The sequence below is a fragment of the Scomber japonicus genome, chromosome 17 (genome assembly GCF_027409825.1).
Source record: "Scomber japonicus isolate fScoJap1 chromosome 17, fScoJap1.pri, whole genome shotgun sequence".
In the NCBI taxonomy this organism is placed as follows: Eukaryota; Metazoa; Chordata; class Actinopteri; order Scombriformes; family Scombridae; genus Scomber; species Scomber japonicus.
In genome coordinates, this window is record NC_070594.1 from 21,162,931 (window position 1) to 21,189,896 (window position 26,966).

General features: G+C 41.5%; 1 protein-coding gene across 3 annotated transcripts in view; it reads right to left on the minus strand.

Moving 5' to 3' along the window:
* gphnb (gephyrin b) overlaps nucleotides 1-26,966 on the minus strand; it is a 92,816-nt gene that overhangs the window by 19,748 nt on the left and 46,102 nt on the right. For 2 of the 3 annotated variants that reach the window (XM_053336440.1, XM_053336439.1), the window contains 4 exons: nucleotides 25,893-25,987; nucleotides 25,724-25,790; nucleotides 20,715-20,987; nucleotides 19,203-19,337 (listed from right to left, as the gene is read on the minus strand). In XM_053336440.1, coding sequence (XP_053192415.1) covers nucleotides 19,203-19,337; nucleotides 20,715-20,987; nucleotides 25,724-25,790; nucleotides 25,893-25,987 — 570 coding nt within the window. Of the gene's footprint in view, nucleotides 1-6,331; nucleotides 6,352-9,044; nucleotides 9,078-19,198; nucleotides 19,338-20,714; nucleotides 20,988-25,723; nucleotides 25,791-25,892; nucleotides 25,988-26,966 lie in introns of all 3 variants that reach the window. The other variant, XM_053336438.1, reaches the window with a different exon arrangement.

Below are 26,966 nucleotides of genomic sequence, written 5' to 3' on the forward strand. Positions count from 1 at the left end.
TACTGGTGAGAGACCGACCAAGTGACAGAAGAGAATGGACTCAAATGAGGGATGTCAACACGCACACATCATACGCACCACCACAAAGAGAGCAGTTTTGAACATTTTAGAAACTCCCTTAGTAAGCAAAAATTGATTATATAAAATCACTGAAAGACAGTTTTGACATATCTGTGATTTGGGATTGACAGCACTCGACCCCTTTGTGATCTTTAACGGCGTGTTGCAGTGTACTGGAAATGCAGACACACAAAGTAGCGGCCTCCTTTGCCAGAAACACTAATCACTCTGCACGCCAACCCTGTCGTCGCCGCGGAAACAGCCTGACGATGGGTTGTCATGGAGATCTGCCAGGAAGATCAATGGCTAGGGAGCGGGGTGGCGGTGATGGAGGTGGCTACGCACGCAGAATAGTGAGCGTGGCCAGGTCAGCGAGACACGTGGCCTAAAGGCAGCAAGCCACCCGGGGAAATCGATGAGGCCAATAGCCAGCCGGCTGAGGAGGCGCTCCAGGAAATGATGGGATGCAACCACCGCGGTGCTGCGCTCAGCACAAAACAAAAGGAGCTGTCAGACAAATTATGCAAAAAAGGGGAAGATTTATCCGTCCGCTGTGAGCAGTGGAGGGCTGTGACAGGGCAGGGAGGCTCGTTTCAGTCGCTTTCAACCACCTTGCCCCGCGGGACGGGGCAAGAGATGGAGAGAGATGGAGCAGAGGACAAAACGCTGGAGCGATAGCGACAGAGTGGTAGAGGGCAGGACAAAGTGCTACTGTGGCAATCCACAGCCAAGTCCTCCTCTCAGGGGAGTGGAGGCACGAGCCTTAGGAGGGGGGGGGGGGCAGTGGGAAAGAAAAAGAGTGACACTGCAGCGAGTAGGGAGTGTGTGTTTTGTCGAAAGGCTTCTGCTCTCCACTGACTGATAGGTTTTTCTTGGGCTCATCTGTTAATCATCACACACACACACACATACACACGTTCACACGCTCAAATGCAGACCAGGCACATACAGACATACATACGTACAGCACAGATATGCTCACACCCTCTGCAGAAACAAAACACTACACACACTAGCCACAAATCACATCCAACGACCAAATGGGTGATGAATGAAAGAGAATGAGTGCTGGTGGAGATCTCGAGAAAGAGAGGCAATGGGAGGAATGTTGCTGACCACTAAAGGTGCTGATACACAGGGCATCTTCAACTCTGAAGGGGTTATAGAAAAGCAAAAGAAATTGCTGCTTTGATTGATGGAATTTTATAGCCAGGAAACATGTTAAATTGCCATGTGTATCACCAGACCACCTCTAAACCTAAATCTAAATAGCCTACGCAATACACACCTCCCCTATATGGGGAAGAATGTGATGTGTGTTTGTGTTGGATATCTGGCCTTCTTTCTAGAATAGGATGTCCCAATCGCACTTTAAAACCAGGTTTAAATTGTTTCTATGAGGCTGCTAATGCTACACTTAACAATATTACCGTGCTTTGGTCCTGGAGTATCAGCAGTAACCTACAGCACTATATGTTATAGCAGGGGGCTGCCCAGTGCAATGTTGCCCTTAAATGGTGAGATCCTCTCCCTTAGCTGCCTTCCTGTCTGTGTACCTGTGTGTTAGTGCGTGTCACTAGTGTGGTCAGGTGCTATGTGGGATGCCGGTGGCCTGCATGCCGGTAAATAAGAGGTTGATAGAAGGTTAGCGGGTTTACCTGGTCCAAGGTAGAGTACCTTGACTTGAGCGTGATGACCTCATCCAGGTGAGCCCTGAATTCTCTCCGTGAGGCCTGGGGGAAGCCACAGGATAGTCACTCACCTTCATACCACACACGCACACACGCACATACACACACACACATACACACACACACACACACACACACACACACACACACACACACACACACACACACACACACACACGGGCAGGCAACAGGCATGCACCCCCACTGATGGTTTTATCAGCACAATATATCAGTGAGCGGTGCTTTTAAATCACAGTAGCACACATTCTCTGCCTACTCTGAACACAAACCAAACCAAAAGCGTATGCACACACACACATACACACACATCTCATGACTAAGCCAGTACTAACCTGACAAACATTCTGCTATCAGATCAAATAAAATTGAAAAATAAAAACAAGATGTGGCAGACAAGTCACTAGAAAACATCCACCAACAACACAACAGAACCAAAGATGGATGAAGAACAAAACCAGTTCAGCACAGCGCTGCTACCGTGATCATATCTCTCAAAATTGTGTGTGTGTGTGTGTGTGTATGTGTGCGTGTGTGTGTGTACATGTGCCATTAGAGGTTAAGTAGTGAACCTATGTGAGTGCTTGACCCCTGGTCCTACCCAAGGCTTCTTTCTGGTTACATTAGACCAGCTGGAGTGGAAGGAACAGAAAAGAGCACTAAAGTGACCTGACCTGTTTACTGCATTTAGAGCATATATGTTGACTTTTGGGAAGAGGCAATAGTTTGAATATTCGTCATATTTGATATTATTTAGAATTATTATCATTTTATCATTAGAGTAAAGCAGATAAAGTTAATTTCTCTCATAACATTTGTGATGGATGAGAATTACAGCTGACACTAGACCATTTTTTGAATCTGATACCAATATTGATATTTTACAATTAAAAAAAAGAAAAAAAGATAACCATATATGAGTTGGTACTTGTTTTTTTAAAGTAAACACATCTGAGGATGTGGATCCCTTAAATTTTGCCATTAAAGAATTGACACCAAACTACTAGGTGGCACATTTTACAACTGAAAAATACATTTAAACAGCTAAGTCTAAATATATCGACAGTCCATCCAAACATATGGATACAAATACAGCAAGAATATTTTAGTAGTAGTAGTAGTTAGTAGTAAATAGTAGTAAGTAAAATATGACACAAAGAATTACAAATGCAGCATAAAATGCATAATATGAAGAACAAAAATATAATAATAATAAACTATACTAAACTACACTTGAATGAGAAACCAAATGAACATTAAATAAACTTCTAAATTATGACACCTTACACATATTTCTGACATGTCTGTAATAAAATGTATTGGTACTTGTTGGCCAGCACTGAAACCTGGATTTTAATAATTGTATAATATAACCCATAAAATACTGTGTATATAACTTTAAAAAACAACTTTATCAATATGGATATATCTGTGATAGGCCAATCAGTCGAGATCTAATATCCCAATATGCCAAGCTAAAAAATGGTTTACCAGTAACTGGTTTACAATTATGTGATATATTTTGAACTTACATTGCAACTCTGCTACCATTATAAAGGATTACAATAACTTTTGAGAAAAGAGATGATTGCATGTACTTTTGGGGGGGCAGATTTTCTATTTAGAAAAAGTTACATAACAACATGTTTAATGGAAATGAAATTAAACAGACTGTTGTCTACTACCACCTTTGAGATTTAATTTTCTTAAATTCTGACTTAAAACTCTTTTCCAGATTTCATTACAGTACAATGACAGATAATCAATGGATTCTAATATCACGTTGGACAAGTGTCAACACTGTTCCACACCCTTTCAGTGAGGCCATGGCTTCATCACTTACAGATCAGAGTCATTAGGCTCTGACCAGAGTTACAAGCACAAGAGAGGCTTACAGCACATTCACTGGGTCTTCTCTCTCTCAAGCTACCGTGTGTGTATGTGTGTTTGTGTATGTGTGTGTGTGTGTGTGTGTGTGAGTGAGGCCTTTTTAAAAAGGAACTGAGGTGTGTGCACAGAGGGAGAGAAACACGTTTTGTTTGTGCAAGCAATATCACTTTCATTCAAATACATAATTCAAGCATCTTTCAACTTCAGTTCTGAGGTTGAAACGCAGTTGAGAAATATGCCAAGTGATGGAGGTTTGTTTATTTTGGTGGGTGTGTGAGTGTGGAAACAAGGCAAGGGTTAGATACAGTATGTGTACCAGAAAGAGGGCAACAGGACATTCTATTAAAAGACAAAACTTGAGTAAAAACATAACAAGACCACATCCACACATAAACATAGAGGAATAACAAAGGATTGTGGATAGTGTGTAGAAAACCACAAAGAGACAGCAGGAGTGTAGCAGGTTGGACAGTACACACACAGGAGGGCAAGGATGGGCAGTTTAGGTGGGGAGCAATCATGCCAGGCAGGAAGTAAGAGGTGCGGTTGGAGAGGAAGGGGAGTAGAAACCGATGCCATGACGATGCCATGATGATGGCCGTAATGATGCATTAGAACACATGCAAGAATACCTCAGCAATGCTTAGGGTGGATGAACAGGAGGGGAGCCGCGCCTGGTGCCGCGAGAGAGAGGAGGGGAGAAGAGAAGAGGGTTAACAGAGCCAAAGCCGGGTTGAGCGGGGGACAGAGGCACACAGAGACTGACGGGGAGGAGCAGACAGCGCCCTCTGTCTTTCAGGAGGACATCTGCATGACAGTTCTCTGTGTGACTGTCTCAGATGGGCCAAGGCAGCCAAGGGCATGACGGACAGGACAGGACAGGACAGGATAGGACAGTACAGGACAGTACAGTACAGGACAGGATAGGTCAGGACAGCAGGTAGGAGTTGCATGGGGTTTCACCCCCCACCAGAGGGACAGGAGAACAGGTTTTATAGGAAACATCACACCTTTTCGAACATCATGTCAAATTTTCATCATGTCAAACGCAGCTTAAATTTGAATGTGTCGACTTGTTTGCGGAGTGTGTGTGTTTATGTTCAACTAACTTGACAGCTAAAGAGAACCCACATATCTTCTGTTTGTATCCACACATCAAAGCCTTTCGTGCTCTGGGAAGACAGTTATAGAAAATCAGCATAGCTTATAATGGGAGGGGTATATCCCCTGCTGAGCGCTTTTACTGAGATCTGAATGACTAGTTGCAATGCCACTATACAGCTCCAGTCTTGTATATGTACTTATCCTAATCCAGGATGTAAGTACTCCTTGTAAGCTGAAACATCGGAGTCTGGAGGACATATGCACCATGTGCTGTGCTCTTGGTTGTACATGGCAAAAAATGAAGCTATGAACAAATTCATTTTACTTCTGGCTCATATTATTTGTCTGAATAAACCAGGACAGAGCATTTTTACTTAAAGTATAGATATGACATATTAATATATGATTCACACACCATCACCGAAGAGCTGCAATACAATAGAAAATCTACACCACTCCAGATATGACGTCATTCATGAAACCTGTATTTAACAAAAATACACAAACAATATTAAAAATGCTTTTAAAAAGCCCAACGAGTCCAGATCAATTGTAACTGATAAAACATACAAACCTCACTGAATACACTGCAACGAGGCTTGTAATCAATGCAGGCATCAATCACTGATCCAAAATGTCTCATATCATTTCTTCTAGAAGATATGTTAAATGAAATAAACCTAGAATCACATGGGAAATAATAAAAAATAACAACTAAAGAAGCCAGGAAAAAGCAGTGTAGTTCACTTCTAGCATTTCTCAAAGTATCACTTAATACTGCTCTACTGGGGTCACTTGTGATTAGAGCACTTTCATTCAAGCTGTGGTAAGGCTATTTTAATAACAATCCATCCACCAAGGCACCTGGATTTTTTTTTAATTCCCTCCACTAATTAAGTTGGAAGGACTTTATTGTTTTCTTTTCTTTTTTTGTGTGTTAAGGAGGCATTTCAGGCAATTACTGGTGGAAAATACAGATGGATTTGTGTAGATTATTATGGACAGATAGCCCTTGGATCATATTTTTGGGCGGTTTATTACATCTGAAGAGAGTCTGACACTCAGCTGCAAAAATATTTCTTTCTTGTGTTTTTAAAAAAAATCAAAATGTCAAAAAGAAAAAACGACACACAAACGCAGCCACCATCTGTAAGGCTTTCTGCTGGTCCATGATACATCCTTGGAAAATCCATTGAAAAACATTACATCTATTCCTTACAAACAGCTGGCATGAAAGCAAGCTCACTATGAATTATTACTAAAGTCATTAGATGATTCCCACCCTTTCCTTATGACACACTAACATTTTAGATTATATACTAAATTGCCTTTTTAAAGTGGGCCTGTCAAGGACATGAGCATCCCATCCCTCCTAATTGAAATGCTGTAGATTCACAGTAGTTGCCCTCATCAAGCTCACTGCTCAGATAATAGATACTGGCAGGAAACCACAAGAGGTTACAAATTGCAACTCAGGAGTGAGCTGTGCAAGGATCTCTTAAATAGTGCAGCAGCAAGGTAGCACTCTTGTTAAGAGAAAGCTCTATTCAACAACATGGACTAAGCACTTTTGTACTTTCTACTTCCGCTACACTATGAAGACATTTAGTTTAGTAAGAGATAGATAGATAGATAGATATTACATTATTTCTGGGCACTGATTTCCTGATTGTAGATTGAGGAAACTCCCAAGTGCACTTTTAAAGCCACTAGGAGCAGAATTTTACATGATTATAACAACCTGTGTGTGAAAATGAATTAGTTCGTTTAGATTCCTATGCAGTTAACTCCAACTGCTAACCAACGGCTTGAAATTATTTATGTTAAATTGAAGTTCATTTGGAAAGACCCAAGGCGCTTAATATATGTTTTGCGTGCAAAGTCAGCATGAAAATGTTGAGTTATTACAGTAAGGTCAGCAATTGCAAACAAAAATAGCTGAATTTTCCTTTAACTGGCACTAAGAAGGGAACTATATTGAAATATTTTCTTGTGTTTATCTTATAAGTCTTTAGACATATAAAACAACTCATGAATATCTGTTATAAGATTACAGTTTCCTTTGTATAAAAACTGAATAATAGATTCAGTTTGATCAGTCTAAACATCTTTGAATGATATCATACTGTACAGATATCATACCGTCATCCAGGATTCTGATGAGTTGCTGTCTTTACTTGTCAAATTAAACTTGTGCGCTGCCAGTGCATTAAATTGATTTCAAAGTTTTGTGCTTACGCTTTTAAAATAGTGAGTTATTGAAAAAGAAAACTTGTTCTCAAACGGCCCTCGACTGGCAGGTGAGGAAGAATCCACACTGAAGAAGCCAAAACAGCCGCTGACCAGAAGCATGTGCTGCATGCTTTATCGTCCGGCCCCGGTTATTCATCACTGCCCTCCCATGGCCATCCACGCGCATTAGAAATTAATGAGCTACTGAGTGAGTTGCCAGTGTGGCAGAGAGTGAGAGCTAACACAGCTGATTTGACAGGCCTATGTTATGCTGCTCACCAGTCTCCCCCGCTTCTCATCAGCAGCCCACATGGTGAATGAGCACACTGAGTACAGCTGGTCAGACAGTCTCATCCATTTCTCTTGCTGCCTTTCATTTCCTGTCTGTCTTTACCCCCCCCCCCCCCCCACCTCCTCTCTTTGTGTCTGACTGTTGGACTCTCTTTTTCTGTCTTGCTATTCAAAGCTCTCATGTACTCTTTCCATTCTCTTTCCGTCGGCCTCAGGGCAAACTGCTCAGAGTCAGTGGGCGTGAGTAACCCAAGACAAATATATCGCATACAATGCACGCAAACTTCACACATCCAGTTGCAAGTTCATCCTGCATGTGTGATGAGCTAAACACACATTTATTAACACTCTAGGACTGCATATATTAACTTGTCGATATTTATTAACCTTTCAAAATAATATAAATTCCAACAAATACACATGGAGGCACAGGCACTCTGCACACATGAACAGGCACACTGGACTCAGTTGAAGTGATTTGGATTTAAAGCCTAAAGCATTTTGAATTTTGTACAGAGACATAAGAGCTCTTTCTTTCTAGTTTTAGCTACTTCCATCTGGTCTCTGCAACAATATATCACACATATATCCACGTGCATCCTGTCTCCAACTCAGCCATCCTGAGCATCTGACATTTAACTTGATGGAATCACTCTTCACAGCTAGATTATTATCAAAACCGCCTTTTTCATCCACTCACTTAAAGCTGATGTCTCTCTTGTTAACTGTGAGTAGGATATAAATGCTTCAGCCTGACATACATGTTTCCCCTTAGGCCTCGTAAAGATTGGACAAAGCAGATTTTAGAAAAAGAAAAACAGGGGTATTTTTTTTCTTTTATACAAGTGAAAAACCTGCTAGCTCAGAATATTTCAACTTGATTCATGTTTTTTTCTCAAATAAAGTTAAATTCTGTCAGCAATTGTAGTGTAGTCCCCTGAGTTCTTCTGTTTCAACATGCAGATGCAAAACAAGCTGATTTCTACTTGAAACAGGTTGAAGTGTCCTTACTGCACTAGAAGATTAGTTGCTTTTAAAAGAGTAGTTTCTGGGAAATATGCTAATTTTCTTTCTTGTCAAGAGTAAGATAAGAAGATTAATACCATACTCATGTCTTTACAGTTAACATGAAGCAATACCACCAGCAGCTGATTAGCTTAGCTTAGCACAAAGGCGATAAAAGAGAGAAAACAGCTAGACTGGCTGTGTCCAAAAGTAACAGTGCCAGGACCTCTAAAGCTGTAGTGTAAAATGCCCCCCTGGTTGTAAGGAGAGTTATGTGACAGTTTCTTGAGACTTCTTGTTCTCCTTGAAGTCACCAGACAGCTAGTGAAGACTCCAGGAAGTCACCACACTCTGCCAAGAAATAGTCCTTTGCATAACTCTACAGCGCAAGAGACATTTAACATATTATTTAGTGAGGTTTCCTTTTATTTAAATTCTTCTTTCATAAGGACAATGTACATTGATCAGCATTTCTGTAAATTTGCCAGTGTTGGCAGATTTTACTACCTTTGTACAGAACCAGGATCTTCCCCCTGTTCCAGTCTTTGTGCTAAGCTAAGCTAAATGGCTGCTGTAGATAGCTCCAAATTTACTGTATAGACATGGAGGTGGCATCAGTCCCCAGTCTCCTTTTTGGCAAGTGAATAAGCGTTCATGTTTTCCAAAATGTCAAAGTATTCCTTTGAGAAAATAAAAATGTCACGACTCAGTTATAAAATGAATTACAATGAGAAGTAAATGTTTGCAGTATACTTGGTACATCCTTACTGTCTTCTAAAAATTTGACTGTCCTAACATGAGCCATAAACATTTTTGGTGTCTCTGCAAAGCACCAGAGACAAACAACTAGCACAAACAGACATAAAAACGGACATAAAATGGCACTAAAAGGCATTTCACAGATCTATTCTAAACACAACACGGGAGTCTTCAAATTTAATCGCTGTTCGTGACATTTAGCTATCAGTGGACTCGTTCTCCACGGCTACATCTATATCCCGCCACTTCTTCATGTCAGCTGTTTAAAGCCATCACGGACTTTTGAAGGTGATGGTTCCACATTTCTTCATCGCGCTTATTTCCATTTACAGTAGCATTGCGGCTAAACTGCTATGCTGGTGACTGGAGGGGAGCACATGATATCTCCAGGGACAAGAAATAGCAGCAAAGGTGGTGGGGGTGTCTTATTTCTCTCTTGTATGAATTGTAAGGTGCTCTGGATAAAAGCAGCTGCTAAATGAGGAAGATCACAGAGAAGGGAAATGTGGATGGAGTGGCTTCTGTTTCTGAGAAGGTGAAAGACTGACAGCATGGCTTGCATAAATGCTGACATACCTCTGAGATTGCCATATTGGCTCACATCCCTCTTCCTCTATGTCTTTATGTAACCATGTGCATTATCTCTTTTAACACTGCAGAAACATCACAGCCATCACATCAGTCACATGAGCTCCTTCATCTTGCTCCCCTTCATCATCCTGCAGCCCCCCTGCTAGTTTAAGCTGGTCAACAGTCCCATCACTAAATTACTCGCCGCCACCCCCAATTCACCCTCCTTCCCCTCTAAACTCATCCATGGCCTGACAGCACCACCTCCTTCAGGCATCATCATCCTCATCAGCAGCAGCAGCACTTGCACACACACACATTAATATGTATACAAGAGCACAAATTATATTTAAAACACACACACACACACACACACACACACACACACACACACACACACACACACACACAGTGCATGCAATGCATCCACCCCCATGCCCACTCAGCTAATAACAAAAAAATCCTTCACTTATTAAAAAGAAGGCACACAAATTACTTCTACACACACACACACACTCACACACACATACATAAGCGCGCACACACACACACACACACACACACACACGCACGCACACACACACACACACACACACACACACACACACCAACAAACATCCCTCAACACTGAAAACCTGTAAACATTCTCTCAGATATGCAGGAGGAAAGACATTACTTACCATCTTCTGCCTGGAGTCGGAACAGAATGAGCTCCCCAGCACATGCACACAAGAACACACACACACACACACACACACACACACACACACACACACACACACACACACAGGCACACACAGGCACACACAGGCACACACACACACACACACACACACACACACACACACAGGCACACACAGGCACACACACGCACACTCACTTTACACACTCACTAACTGGGAGAGGGTGAGCTAGGAGGGGTGAGTGAGAGAGTAAGAGAGTGAGATAAGAAGGGGAGGCTGGAGTGAGAAGGACGCACAGGAGAGCGAAAGAGCAGCGAGGAAATGCAACAGCCAAACAGACAATAAGGAGGAGGAGAACGAGGAGGAGGAGGAGGAGGAGGAGGGTATATCTGCACATACTGTGCTGTGCTGCGCTAAATCATATACGCATGACTGAGGTCCGTGTGCGTGCGTGTCTGTGTGAGTATGTGTGTGTGTGCATTTCCCATGAGCGCATCCGTTAGCACATAAGGGAAATGACGGATGTGACTCTTTCTGCATCCCAACCCTCACTTTTTCACGCTGCTTTTCTTCTCACTCTGCCTCTCTTTCTTTCGTTTCCGCACTGATTTGAGATGGTTGAGTCATGGGGGAGGGGGAAGGGGGGCCTAGGCTGAAGCTGATATGAGGTGAGCTGTTGGACTCACCCTCGGGAATGGCCAGATGGATACAGATAGACAAACAAACAGACAGAGTGACAGACTGTGCAGCATGGGCCTATAGCTAACCAAACTGTCCTCCGTTTACTCTGTGCGTTATCTTCCCCACCTCCCACTCTCTTTCAGTCCCTTGTCCTCTCTAACTCATTAGCTCTCTGTCCCTTACTTTCTCTCTTTCTCTACCTCCCACTCTTTTCCTTCTCTTTTTCTTACCCTTCCTTTCTCACTCACTCCATCTCATAAATCCTCTACACCTCCAGCGGGCCAGGAGACGAGGAATCACTTTTATGAGCCTTGCTGCACTGGAGGAGGACAATAACACATATCTAGTACTACTGCTGCCACACACACACACACAAGCGGTCAATACTGTCAGGTAAAACCAAACGTGAATAATTTCAGCACAGACACAAAGGCATATAACAGGTCCTATCTATCGTTTCCGTTGGGGAATAAACCTTTAAGGAATGATGACACATGCTGTAAAACAGCAGTGGATCCTCACTCGGTGCCAAGCCTCCATGTCCTCACTTGAATGGACCAACAAAACCATCCGGTCACACACTCACTCACTGCAGGGCACGTAAAGTAAATACAGCTCAATGTCATGCATAAAAGAGAAAGGATGGAGTGTAAAAATGTGAAATAATCTTTGTCTCTCTCAGGCTCTGCAGCATCGATGGTATTTTCAAAAAGTACTGTCAATCATGAGCCACAAAACACACAAAGGAGGAGATAAGTTTCTGTGTGCTCATCTTAAATTCTAAGCTGAATTTAAGACGTGTATGAGCCGTTTTGGGTGATGTTACAACTACAGTAGTTTTGATGCCAGTCATGGTAAGATTCAACCTTAAGTTGTAGAAGATGATGTGGAAACCATAAAACTTTTGAAAGGATATTCCTAGATTTCGGGTTTCCCACTGAAGAAAAAGAAGTTTTGACCATAAACTGTCAGGCTTTTGCAAAGTGTGTCAACCAAAACCACATACTTGTGACCAATCAGGTGACACCTGTAACATCCAAGAGAATCTGATTTCAACAACATAGCGGATGACAATCACAAAGGTCATCCGTAGACAGTCCAACATCTCTCCCTTTAAAAACAAACGTTCCCTCCACAGACCCTTAATTAGGTGCCTCTTGTAACATCAGTCAGACATCTGTGCTGAGTGAGACCATTATTGTAGCTGTATTCAACTGTCTGGGTCAAATGTGCTTTATGGCCAATTGCATTACTTTGTCACTTGTATATATGTGCATGAATGTATGCATGGATTTGTTGAATGTTATATGAAGATGTTACATGATGACTTAGTGCAGTGTGTGAGCTGTCTGAATTCAAAATTTTCCATAGGTGATCAAATAGTTTGAGATCTGGTGACTGTAAAGGTCACAGCATATGATTCATACTTGTCACGTCATTCAGAGACCCCTCCTGCTCTGTGCAGATCCATCTTCTCTCATCTTGGCTCTTCACTCATTCATGCAGGTTTGTCTTTATAAAAGTTTGGGCACACCTTCCCATTTACTTGAATGAGAAAGTATGCCAAACTTTTGATTGGTTCTGTATGTGAAGGACAAAATAACACAAAATCCAACAAAAAACAAGTATTGATTGTATGTGTCAACACGCACGCAAGCAGGCACACACACACACACACACACACACACACAGTAGTGACATTCAAAAATGTGCCAACGGGAAGAGTAGCAGGACAAGAGTTACTGTATATGCTTTCCCATACAAACAAACAAACAAACATACACACACATGAACACACACATCAGTCCCCAGCAGAGGTCCTTGACACAGCAAGATAACAGACCCCTGCACCCAGCGGATATTAACGCTGCCACTCCAGCAGAACATACCCCGCTTCATCCTCACAGCTCCAAACAGGGCCAAGGGGACAGCAGGGGGCACAACACAAACACATACACACAATTTCTTCTTGCATCTAAACAGATATGGACAGTATGAAGTCACGTCTCCTGTAGTGTTCTGGGTTACAGGGAGGAGAAGCTGCTGTACAGGCTGCAGATCAATTATCTGTCACACTACAGCTGGCAGATTTGATATTGGAACGGTGCTCCCACATACAGCCAAGACATAAATCATTCATCTCCCTCTGTCCGATCAGTTCACTGTGTCAATGATCTTCTGTCACTACTCATTTGCAAGTGACGATTCTGTGATACGTGTACAGACCAGGCTCAGACTAGGCCCAGGCCAAACAGCATGTGCAGTTTTTTTACGCTTGTTTCGCACACCACGACTATCACATTTGTTTTGACTGCTGTCAGAATTCTGCAAAGGACAGATTACGAAGACTGTCCAACAGCCAGAAAGTCTGTGTGAATGTTGAACAAGCACTGTTTCTTGCCATTAAGCATTGTGAGAGTAGATGAAACAAATGCAGAATAGAACCAAAGTAAACATGAACTGAAACTGTGTGACTGTACCCCATGCTATACTTTAAACACTAGGTGGGTATGGTTCACAACATTAACATTATTAGTTGATGAAGTGATTAAATGGCAACTATTTTGATAATCAACTGTATTAGTTGAACAAAATGGCATAAGCTCATGGCAGTGTCTACAAAGTGAATATAAATAAATTAAAAAAATCTGTTTTTCTTTTGTTTTATATGCTTAATGTTTTGGACTGTTGGTTTGATTAAAAAAAGCAATTTGAAGACATCCTCTCAGGCTCTGGGAATATGTGTATTTCACATATTTTTGTATTTTATGGACTCAAACAGTCATTTGTCATTTAGATTAATTGACAATGAAAATAATCCCTAGGTACAGTCCTAATTCAGATGGTGTCAGATAAGACAGCATGCTAAATTTACTACAATAGAAGTCTAAATTTACAAGTAAACAACACTTTTTTATGTAGAAAACAGCCCACCTCATACTGAAAGCAGGTTTAAAAAAGGTCTTATTTATTTGCCAGCAGTACATATTACAGGTTTGGTATACACATGTAAATATTTATGCATGAGCTTGCCTGCTTGTGCCTGTGTGCATCTTAAAATGCTCTTGTTTTGGCTTGCGGCTGTGACCAGAATGGCAATATGTCCACAGTGAAGGTCATGGACATGGCGTGGGCTGAATTGCACCACTGTATAGTGACTCCTTTTTCACATTCCAGTGGAGAAAGATGAGCTGATTTCCATAAGCCTTGGCCTTAACTCCAAAGCCATACATAAAGCCATTAATCAAAAACCTGCTATAGGACCTGTGCAAAGTGAGCCTGTGTCCTCTAGGTGTACAGCCGGCACCCGAAGGAGTAGTGCAAAGGTACCATGAGAGAGTGAGAGCATTGAATAATTTAATCAAAATAAATGTCGATATCAGTTAAGTTGATGGGAAGTTTGGAACACTTTACAATAAACAGAGCATAAATAATGTATTCACTCCCAAATGCATCAAGGTGTGTAAGCTCTCACTGATTAAACATTAGCAGACGGACTTAAAAAGCCTTATTATTTCGGGTCTTAAATTAAATTAAAAATAAGGTAAAACTTTATTTGCATGCTCTATTGACTAATTGTCTGAAAATAATACTAATAACCCAAAATGTATTTTCACTTGGTGATACATTTTCACCCCAAATAAATGACTGTTTTAGCTTTTATCATAAACAGCAGGATTTGTTGGAGCCTTTATCAAGAAAATAATACCATAACATCTGTAAAAACTCATGCAATAATGTAAGAGTCACCTAAATATTCTTCATCTAAAAACCGACTTGCAGGATTTATGGTCAGTGACAAAACCTGAATGACTTATCAATACATTAAAGTCTGTAAAAGCAGAAGATTAGTTACAGTCAAGAAACGTTTAGCATGTGGCATTCTGAAAGAGTGACAATTTAACTCAGGCCTTGTTGATAAATTATTTTGAATGATCAAATGTAACAGTTACATTTGAATATCTGACAACCTGGGTGTAATTGCTCATATAAAGTGCCACCAGTAATGACTCTTTAAACTTGTTTGCTGATCCTGTAATATTCATTTACATTATAAATCAACAACGCATGCTAGAAAATGAATGAGAAAGTCATACATTTTATATCTGAATACTATTTTTGCTGGGAAAACAGAAAGTTATGTTTTTGTGGTTATGTCCAAGCGTACCAGGAAACATTAAAAAATTCTAACCAAAAGAGAATATGAACAAGACACACAATCCTAACACACACACACACACACACACACACACACACACACACACACACACAACCATCCTCTGAGTCAAAGCCCCATCTCCCATATGCTTCATTAATCCAAACTCACCATTACATAACTGTACTAAATGCTCACAAGAGTGGAAGGGTACAACTAGCCTCCCTGTATTTTGTATTTGTGTACGTGTGTGTGTGTGTACGTGTGTGTGTGTACGTGCACACGTAAAAGACAATGTGACTGTGAGAAAGAAAATTGGGTTACATGAATGGTTGTAGAGATGCTCAGTTTGTAATCCTTTTGTATGTGCTTGCATTTAGTGGGTTGTGAGCTGTGTGTGTGGTGCACATCAGAGTGAGACGGACACTTTCTTTCTCCCTTAAGGATGGTTTTGTTTGTCCAAATTTACTATATGCCTGTGTGTGTGTGTGTGTGTGTGTGTGTGTGTGTGTGTGTGTGTGTGTGTGTGTGTATTCCTAGTTGTTGCTTTGCAGACAGACAGGTTTGGACATCCGTTTTGTGTGTACGCTCTTTGGTCTGGAGGCACACACTCAGGCTTTATGCTTACAGTAACAGCAAAACACACTGCTGAGCTTCTTTGACACATGCATGTACAAACACAATATTTCTGCTTTGGCTTTTGTACAAAATACATAAGCAAATGTATAAACAGACTTCTTGCACATGTAATTGCTCTGTCACTTTTGATTCAATGCATGCTATCCATCTGAAAACACACACACACACACACACACACAAACACACACACACACACACACGGTCCCATAACTTGATAAATGTTTCTTGAGCTGAAAGTGCTGATACACAACCTGTGTGTGTATTTATGCATGTTTCTATTTGGCAGATGAACGTTTCTCTGCTTATGCTTTGCTCTGTGAGCCGTGGTGTTGGGCCTGCTTATACGGGAGCTGCAGCAGCAGCAGCAGCAGCAGCAGCAGCTCTGGCGGTGACAAGATTAAGACCTACTCCATACCTTCTCCTCTGAAAGCCACCACGAAGCGCTGCCAACAAGACCCGGCTAACAAACTAACACAGCAGACAGTGGCACATGAAATGCATCAGTGAACAGAACCATTCTGGCTCTGGCTCCGGGGACAATGTGTACATACTGTCGGCAGCCGCTTGCAACGTGGGAATTTCAAAGAACATATGGCAGCTTGTCGCTGGGAAACAGCCTGTGTCACAATCTACACAATCTAAGAGCTATACCTAGAAAAGCCATTAACTGTCTGTTATCTGCCACGCACAAAGACACACATGTCCAGACACACACGTCATACACAAACACTGACTAATGTGGTTGGCATGTGATCGTGACAGGCTGGTGATGCTTAAACTGGGTCACTGACAAAGGAAGGCTCCAGTGGAGGGACAGGTGTATGTGTATTTGTATGTTGGACTAATGAAGTGTGTGTGCGTGTGTGTGTGTGTGGAGGGGGTGATTGGAGAGGACTACCTCACTGCATCAGTAGAGCCAGCAGCAGCACTGGGACAACAGCAACAGCATTAAAGCTCCCTACTGTCCAATTATTTACAGCTCCACACTCTGTAGCTCAGCTGAGGTCAAAAAAACCTCAGTTAAGTCTAAGGCTTTCTAACCATGATGAGCTGCGTTCACTGCAAGGTGGGGCACAGAGCTCGGAGCAGAGGCAAATTGTAGCAAATGTTTACATAAACTATTTGGGACAGGTAGTGTAGCAGCAAGCAAAATACACTAGCAAACACCATTTATTAATCATGAATGTCTACAGAGCACAAAAGAAGGCGAAGGACATTGTTGGGATGTGGAGGAACCTGAACTTTAAGAAGGGTTTAGATTTGAGAGGGCTTTGAGGACTTTCTTTTTATCCTGTCTGTCTATCACGCGTCACTTTCAAGGCATGTCCCATACAGCTGTCATCTAATTGGCTGTACATTAAAAGGTCAACGTCAAACAAGGTCATAAATGGAATGAGTGAACTTTGTGTAAAATCTGAGCAGCACGCTAAACCCAAAGTGCTGCGGGGAGGTTTCCAGTTATTGCTCTCTTTATGGGGAAGCAACACACAAATGGATTGTGTCACTGATCATGTGTAAAGAGTCAAAAAACATCATATTTCAACACATCTGGTTTCATTCAAGCAAAAGTGAAAGTGAAATATCAGCACCAGTTCTATCAAGATCTCGAAGAGAAATAATATTGATATTTTGAAAAATGCTGCAGTATGTAAATTTTTCTAGAATACTAAAGAAAAAACAGCATCAGTTAAGAAAGAGACAAATCTTGTGGAACAAGGTGTGCAGGATCACATAAAAAGGGGGCTGGTACAGAAGATTCTCATGCTGTTATGTCTTTTATTTATAGGATTGATCTTCTCTTCTTCTCTAGATCTGTACTGAATACTTCCACATGTAGTCAAATGATATATTTAAATAAAACATTGCTAGCAGACTTTTTTAACATTTGTTGCCAGGTTTCACCAACTCTCTGGTGCTGACCTCTCACCACTTTACAACCACCCAAACACTCCTGAGCAGGGAGAGAGAGAAAGACCTATTGATGCTGGCTGCTTGAGAGAGAGAGAGAGAGAGAGAGAGAGAGAGAGAGAGAGAGAGAGAGAGAGAGAGAGAGAGAGAGAGAGAGAGAGAGAGAGAGAGAGAGAGAGAGGGAGAGGGAGAGACAGAGAGAGAGAGAGAGAGAGAGAGCTCGTTTGGCTGCCTCCTCTGTCGCATGACCCGCCTATGCACCCAACCCTCCACCAACATCCCATCCCTCTGTTCCCATGGCAACCCACTCATCTATTCCCATGGCACCTGCCTGCTGTCCGGAAGACACATGGAGACGCGACACTGACAGATGAGGTGAAAGAGAGCAAGAGAGAGACAGAGAGAGAAAGGGAGACAGAGAGAGAGAGAGAGAGAGAGAGAGAGAGAGAGAGAGAGAGAGAGAGAGAGAGAGAGAGAGAGAGAGAGAGAGTGTTGATGCTATTTGGCATTTTAAAAACCTGCAGGAAAAACAGTTAAAACAGGAGGATACTTGGACATTTCATATTACAGTTTGGTTTGGGTTTTTTGCATTGAGAATTTAATTATGTGATTCAATTAAACAAAAAACAAGTTTGCAATCCAAACAGCACTAAGAGACAAGGCAATTTTGGGTAAAAGAGGGACACAGTTCTGTAAAATGTTGAAGTATCCCATTGGAGTGAGGACACACAGAGCTCGCTGTGGGTGTATGTCGGAAACTTCGCAATGTGCTGGATTAAACCTGGGGAATAACACTGTAAGCACACCCATCCAAGCGTAAGAAACACAACCTGCTGTCTCCATAAACACACACACACACACACGCACACCAGCAACAGCGGTTTTAAACATTAAAACAAATTTTACACACAAACGAACACAAAACACACACTTTGCCAAGTTAAGACACTGAGAGAGCGAACCGGTCAGGACAGTGTGTGTGTATGTGTGTGTGTGTGGGTGTGTGTCTGTGTCTGTGAGCATGTAGGGATATAGTGTTCTGAAAATGTATCCGAGATGAAGATTGCTCAGTTTCATCTTTCCTTTTGCACTTAAAAGACTTCTCATCTCTGTTGGCTTAAAAGTTAAGTTCTTCCACTCTTTCATCTATTCTGATGAAGACTGTGTGATACAGTTAAAAGCTCTGGAGAAGGCTAGTATGAGGACCTTGAGTTGGGACTCTTACAGCATGCAATTTTTCCTAGGTCAAGAGTAAATTTTAATGCCTAACTTTTAAGTCAACATGGAAGAGGAGTTGTGAATCAGGCTGAACTGAGCAAACTCTGAGCCAGTTCTAACGACTAATGAAGATCATGTGATACTATTGAAAGATCAAGAAAAGGATAACAGTTTAAAGTAAGCGCTAGGTGTTAATAATGCCAACAAATAGTCCTTTCACAAGGATATAAGTACAACAGTGATGAATCTGTGTTTGTGTGCATGTGTGCGTGTGTGTGTGTATATGTGTTTACTTACTTTAGGTGTGGGACAGGAAGCGGTGGAGAGGCGGGATGTGGCCTGGGCGCGGGGCGACTCCGAGGGAGTGGTGCTGAGAGAGGCTGTATCCCTGGGCAACACCTGCACACCCCGCGAGATAATGGAGTCTGGGATCTGAGATCACACACACACGCGCACACACACACACAAGCGTGCGCAGACACACGCATATAAGCGCCATACACAACATATGCAGGCACACACACACACATACTGATAATGATAATCCTGGAAGACACTTACATACAGTATCACTACAAACCTAGACACACACACACACACACACACAACAACCAGCCCAGAGGACAAATATTCCAACATCTCAGATATGTTGTTGTATGTCAACTAAAACACTCACAGGGTTGATGCAGATGAACAGCAGATGACTTCTAAAATATGACATGACGGCGACAAATAATGTTGAGATATCGGGGTGGCGGAGTCTTACCAACATCCATCTGTGTGGACAATGAGGTGGGATGTTACCCTGACAACAGAGCCATAAAGCAGGGTCCAGGCTGCAGACAGGGCAGGATAGGATGATGGGTATGGAGAGATACTTGATGTTACAAGTGACTGCACACACATACACACACACACACACAACACACAAATGTATGCAGAGTCACACGTGTGATACACATACATGAGAGGGTTATGTTAAAGGATAGATTCACTCTTTTTCAAATCGAAATGATGGTGATGATGATGATGATGATGATGACGATGTCTCTGAATTGAGACATTAGAAGTAATAGAATGTTTGACTATGCACTTCCTGCTTTTAGACAGGAGATTTATCATAGATTTTGAAGGTGTACATGACTTCCCAGAGTAGTTTTCATCCACATTTATAATTTTTTTATTAAGGTACGGGTTGAACAACATTAAATCTATCATTTAAAATGTGTTACCTGTAGCATTCTTTAAGCCCTCATATGTTATGATCAAAATAATTACGTAGTCTCCTGGCTGCCTGGATCCGTAGCAATTCAGCTGGTGTGCTTTGAATCATAATTGCTTTAAAGACTGGTGACATATCTAACAAAACTATGCTTCATATGTTTATACATTAGCTAATTTCATTTTGTTATGATCAGACATCCAATCTACAGTACTTCCTGTAGCTACTTATCTTTTCTCTGTTTTTCTTTTGTTGTCTTTTTGTCCTCACTTCACTGACATTCACTGCATTGTCTTTATACATTATGACAGCACCTACTTCCAGTTTGGAGTAGTAAAGCAGTCCGGCTTTCTCGCAGTATACAGTACAGTACATCTCAGTATGGAGGTGTATATTATATATGCTGCAAATCTTAATCTCTGTAAATGATTTGATAATGGCTCATTGATGTTAAAATGCTACACATAGCACCTTACACAAACTTGCATAAATGTAATGTGTGAACATGTAAACATGACAAACGGCTTGAAATGGATGAAAACTGATCTAAGAAGACCCTTCCCCTCTCCTCATCTCTGTCCTGGTACCTTGGCGGCGATGGATGCAGCGGTGATGTGGGAGGAGGAGCTGTCCTCGGTGGATGCCACGCCGCTGTCCTTCTTCTCTTCATCCTCCTCCTCGCACTGCACGCCCTTGTCCTCCGTCTGGCGGCGTGGCGAACTGTTGGGAGGCGGCGAAAGGGGCGGAGGTGGCGACGGCAGGTCCTCCAGCTCGTCTGCCGCCTCCTTTACCTTCACCACTGCGTCCCGGAGGAGGTCGATGGCGTGCGGCAGCGCTGGCAGGATGAACTGGAAGCATTCCTGGAAGAGAGAAAGGGGAGGAAGTAAGGAAAGAGCATCAGTGACAGATGTCTCACAGTCTGTTATCAAGAGGAAGAAAAAAGCTCTTTGCTCTGGAGGCGAGCTACGAAGACACATTTTGTCCTTTAAATGAGGGACTTATTTCATTCCCCACTGAACAAAAACGTAGAAAAGTAGAGTAGAACTGTAAAAAGTGTATTTCTTTTCAAAAGAAAACTTCAACAGAATGGTGATGACTGCAGTGGAAATGTATATTATCCTACATTTGGAGGAAAATATGTGATTACATTAAGAGGAAACAGAATTTACATCAAAATAAAATGGAATCTGATCATAAAACACAGAAACATCCTTAATATTATTCAACTACGCAGATAACATTAGGAATAAATGTCGGTCTCTAATATAAGCTGGTTTTAGATGAAGGCCTGACTCTTGACAGCACAGCCACCAGGAATACTGTCATCTGCTGTCAATAGAGTCATGTGCGTGATTCAATGCAACAACGGCCGTACGTGACCCTGGTTGCAGCAGTAAAATTAAAAATAAAAAACACTCTAAGTGGTGGAAGAGAACAGCAGAGATTTCCTCCTCTACCTCAACAGATCACAGCGCCTCCCTCTGGCCACATTTGTACTAGCTTGTGTTCCTTCCTTCCTCCTTCCATCTCCGTTTTCCTCTCTGTGTGTCAGTGTGCCTGTGGGCTCCTCTGCTATGCTAAATGCTCCATTCTCCTTACTCCTGAGACAAGAGCTAATCTGTGAAATTATTTATCTTCCTGTGTATTTTAAGCATTGAAAGGATACATTATTAATCGGCCACACGCTTTAGAGCATCTACGCTGGCTGCAAGCGGGGCTTTCAGAGCAACCTCTCCCACTGTACGTCTCATTTTACAATCTGGATTAGATTGTGACGATATTAACCTTGATTTAATTTAAATGCAGTGGATCCACACACACGTACACACACATACACACACACACACACACTAGGATGCACACATGCCTGAAATAGCATCCTCCATCACTGCGTATGAAAAAAAAGGACACGGACTGATCGGATTGGTGTGATGAAACAGGAGGTATGGGTTAATCTGAGTACTGGACCACAAGCCCCCCAATCATTCACCCGTTACCCCCACCCACTCTCACACATACTCCTCTCAAACCCCTCACCAAACAGTAGACTGTTTACACCTCCTTCTGGTGTGTTTGAAGCCACCATCTGAGCATTTTTGGAAGACATGGAAAGGAGGTCCAGGTGGGTTGGGGTGAATTGGAGAGAGATTTGTCAAAAAAAGAAGAAATAAAGAGGAGTGTCAAGAGCCTTGTGACATTCCCCCTTTTCCCGTTTTGTTCTTTCATTGTGTGCTGGGCAAATTTTTAGGTGGTTCTTTTCACCCCCTTGTTCTTCTCCTCTGTTTTGTCCTGGAGGAGAGTAACTGTCAAGAACACTAAAAAGCAGAATCCCTGGATATACTGCCAGCGGATGAGAAACACAAGCGGGAGACAGGGATGGAAGAGGAGGGGAAGGCATTGCTGCTCTGAAGGGGCGGCGGTGGTCGTGAGGGGATGGCGAGAGAGAGAGAGAGAGAGAGAGAGAGAGAGAAATACAGAGAGGATGAGATCTCGAAAGATTCAGAGAGATAGTGGTAGAGAGACAGAGGTTCAGTGAGAGAGCTAAAAGAGACTACAAGAAAGACTGAGACAGAAAGAGTGAAGAAGAAAAGAAGAGAAAAGAGATAAAAACAAATAGACAGTAAGACGGACAATAACAGAAATGAAGTCTTATATCCAAAACTTTTAAGCTAAGTGGATTTTTAAAAAATATTGACATTGTTGTCCTCCAGGCTGGGTATATGTATGTTCACAACTGGAAAAAAAGCAGCAATAGGAGAGCAGTGGTTCCCTAACCTAGCAGTCATCACAAAATTCATCTAAAGGGTTGCAAGTTGATTACAGGAAAAAACATGTCTCTGCTACACAAAATTCAGATTTCTTTTTCAGACTTGAATCTAATCTTCTGCACTTGTTCTTACGGTTTACTGAATACCCTTCTAGCACTAAAAATGATTGATATAAAACAAGGCAAGCAAAAGTTGCAGCTGGTAGAGGTATGGAATGAGAAAACACATTCATTTGTTTTGAGGTTACAAGGTTGGAAACCTTCGACCTGGAGCAGTGATAACTTTAGTACAAAAATCTGTATCCTGTGTCTGTGAGCGTGACAGGGGAGTGATGAGGAAAGATGCTGCATAGACGAGTTCACCAAGTTCAAAGTGTTCACTGCACAAATATATAAAGTCATATACCATACTACTTGTAAAGTACACTATACAATAAAATATATATAATTGTTATTATGCTTTTTTTCATATTTCTTCCCTGGTAGCAAAGGTTTTGTGGTTAGGTATTGGGAACCACTGTCGAACATTATCACTGTGCCATTAGAAACATGTCTTTAAAATAAAGGACTGCAATTTTGAGTGAGTAGAGATGAGATATGGTGGGCAGTGATACACTCCACTGTACTGTGCATTTACTGTTTGTCTTTAAATGAGGGTAAAGTACATTGTCCATGCCACAGTAACATTAATTCAAGCATCCCTGTACAGGGGTTAGACAGGCTAAATGTATGTATTCAGCAAAGGAAATATGATAAAAGATTAGACTTCACCAAGAATCAACAGGGTGAAATTGCAATCAGAGACAAGAAAAGTCATTGCAGTGTGCATATTTGTTATCACAGTAGGTATAAATGTCTTCACATCACTGCAGGAGGAAGCTGCAGTCACAAAAGTTGAAATGCGTAGTGATGAAGTCACCAAATGCCATCAGCTGACCAACAGGCTGAATATCATTCAAACACACTTACTCTCTCATTACCTTGTATCTTAAGTTAAAGGTGGAAACAATAGGCATGTTTTTTAAATGTATTTTTGAGCACTTAAAAAATTCACCAGTCAAAAATTGTGCTTGTTGCTTATTGAGTATGACAAAAGAAAGTCTAAACGTACAAGGATTCAGTGTTTCCTCCTAATATGTATCCATAAAATCATTTACAAAACCCTAAAACAAAATCATGACATTGTTAGATCAGTTTTCATCCGTTTTCATTATATATCCATGATACAATTAATACAATGACGTGATTGAATTCATCAGTATTTATCTGCAGTGTGTATGAGGCCAAAGAGACTAAATGAGTGGCTAAAAGATGCACAGCAGACACTCTGACATAAGGGGCAGTGTCTGGCTGGCTCAGCTGGACTTCCCCGTTATCTTTATGACAGGAGATCATTATAATAAAAGCTTGCAATGGGCTGCTTGTGCCGTTAACTTTAACTGGGGGTTGATGAGGGAGACACTAATAAGGCAGCAGATGGGGGAGAGGTGGTGTAATTGATTAAAAGAAATACTAAAATCGATCAGGAGAAGCGGGCGCGCAACGAGACAGAGACAGATGTGCAGGTCAGCACGGCAGAGAGGGAGACAGATGGAGGGGGAGAAAGAGACAGTAGTGGGTGGACACATGCACACGCACACAAGCGCACACACACACACACATATATTTACATACAGGTTTACATTAACATGCAAACACATGCTAACATACACATGAACAAAGGTATACATGAAAACACGAGCCTGCAGATGTACTGTGCAGCTATGCCTTTGTACATACAGCTATGTCAATTAATCAATTAAATGAATTCACACAGGGACACACACAAAGGCTACACCTTCAAATCCACACACATACTACACATAACAGGTAAGGACTTCATGTAGACATATAGGTCTCGCTGGATGTTCGGGGAAGAGTGAAAAGTAAGGATGACCTTTAGAAGTCATGTTATTAGTACAATGCTAAGCTAATAGCAAGCTAATCCGTAGTTGCAGCATCCAAGAGAGGGTCACAGGTTACCATGTGCCTTACAGTATTTTTGCTTGTATAGAGAAATGTAGTGTAGGTAAAATATTGTTATTAAAATTGAATTTTTCGGGATCTGAAATTGACATAAAAAATATCCTTCACTTCACATAATCTCACTAGTCAGTTGAATCAGTCTCCACATAAAGGACCAGTTCACAATGTTTCAAGTCTGTCCAAATGAACACTGATTTTTCTTGCTGTAATCATTCCTCCAGTTCATACTGACCGTTGGAAGATCTCCTTATAATGCACTCACTATGCCAGTGACGAGGACAAAATATACAGCCCTTCCTCTGTGCAAAAATGTATTTAAAAGTTTATTTGAAGATAATATTAGCCTCCGGCCGTCCAAATGTGCTAAGTCAAGTCAATATCTTTCAAGGTTACTGTCTTTTTAGTGCCGGATTCCTTCAGGAATTTTTATTATAAAGACTGTAACTGTGGAAGATATCCACTTTATTTGACTAAGTCAGGAACCTGAAGCCTAATATTATCTTCAAATAAACTTAAATGAGGACTGTGGATTGTGTCCCCCCATCATTTACATTCTAAAAGCATTTGAAGGGGATCTTCTCATGGTCAGTATGAACAGGAAGTGTGATTACAGTGAACTAAATCTTTTTCAATGTTCATTTGGGCACCTGCCTGCTGTTTTAAGACAGATATGAAAAACTGTGAACCACTGTACGTTTGCATTGCAGCAACTAAATTAAACCCATTGTATCCCCACCATCCACAGAGGGAAGCTGATGTGGTGCAATACACTTGTTAGCAGCTCTTAAAAACATCCTACTGTACCTGGGAGCCTTTCTTGCTTCCTGGTAAGTTAATGATGAGTGTCTTCCCTCGGATACCACACACAGGTCTGTGACACACAAACAGATAAGGCAGATTTGAATGAATACAAAGGCAGAAGGTGCAGAAAGAGTGTGACAAGTCAGTGTAAGCCTGAGTGTGTGTTTCTGACCTGGAAAGCATGCCTAACGGTGTGACGTTGAGGGATCCCATCAGCATTGCCAGAGACATCCCTGGAGCCTCACGCTCTATCACCTCCTTAGTGGCCTGGAGAGGAGAGAGGAGAAGGAGAGGGAGAGAGGAGTGGGGCGGGAGGGTTGGGGGGGGGGCATTAGTGTGATCATAGTGTAACTAACCGTGTGTTCACCTTAAGTATCTTTGGAGTGGTTTAATCAACTGTTGGAGCGTTTACGCTTTGAGTTCAGTTAGTACGGGAAGGTGAGAGTCATGCCATTTGAACTCAAAATGTTGGTGCTGTTTCCTCTTCCATTATAGGTGAGAGTGTAATCAAATTCAAAAGGAATTCAAACAAAAAGATGAATGTAAACATGGACAGCAGTTTAAAATCTAGCCTGACAAATGGACACAAAAATCCATCATGAGTAAAGATACAAGGACTGGAATCTGCCCTATGTTGCCTTAACACTCCAGCTGTTTTCCAAAAAGATATTTCTCAAGCAGAATGCCATATGCATGTGTTTTGGAGTCCTTTCATTATACCACATGTAATGAAATGACAGCAATTTACAGTAGCAGCTGAAAATGAAGTAAAGTTGTTAAAACATACATTTGACAGTTACATTGTAAACATCAGCATCGCAAAGTGAGTAACACAAATTTTACATAAAGGAACAAAAGTAAAAGTGTTTTGAATGTTGTATCACTGTGCCTGAGCATGCAGAACAAATACATTTAAAGTTGCATGGAGGAAAAAAAGACTTAAGGCTATTAGTTAAAATAATTCATTTCATGGACTTTTTTAGTACATGGAAACTGATGGATTTCTCCACGTTCACTTTCACCATAAAGTCTGTGTGAAGGAAAATCAGAGATTTCTTTTAAACATGTTACAAAATAGTTGTTGAAAAAGTGAAAATATTGTGAACTACGTAGTAGGGGAGAACGGGGTTGGTAGTCACACTTTTTACTTTCCTTTGAATTCCTCATAAACCATAAACTGAATAAATTCCCTTTTAATTTGTAATGAAAGCCTAAAGTGTCAGGTAGGAATAGAGTGGGCCGTCAA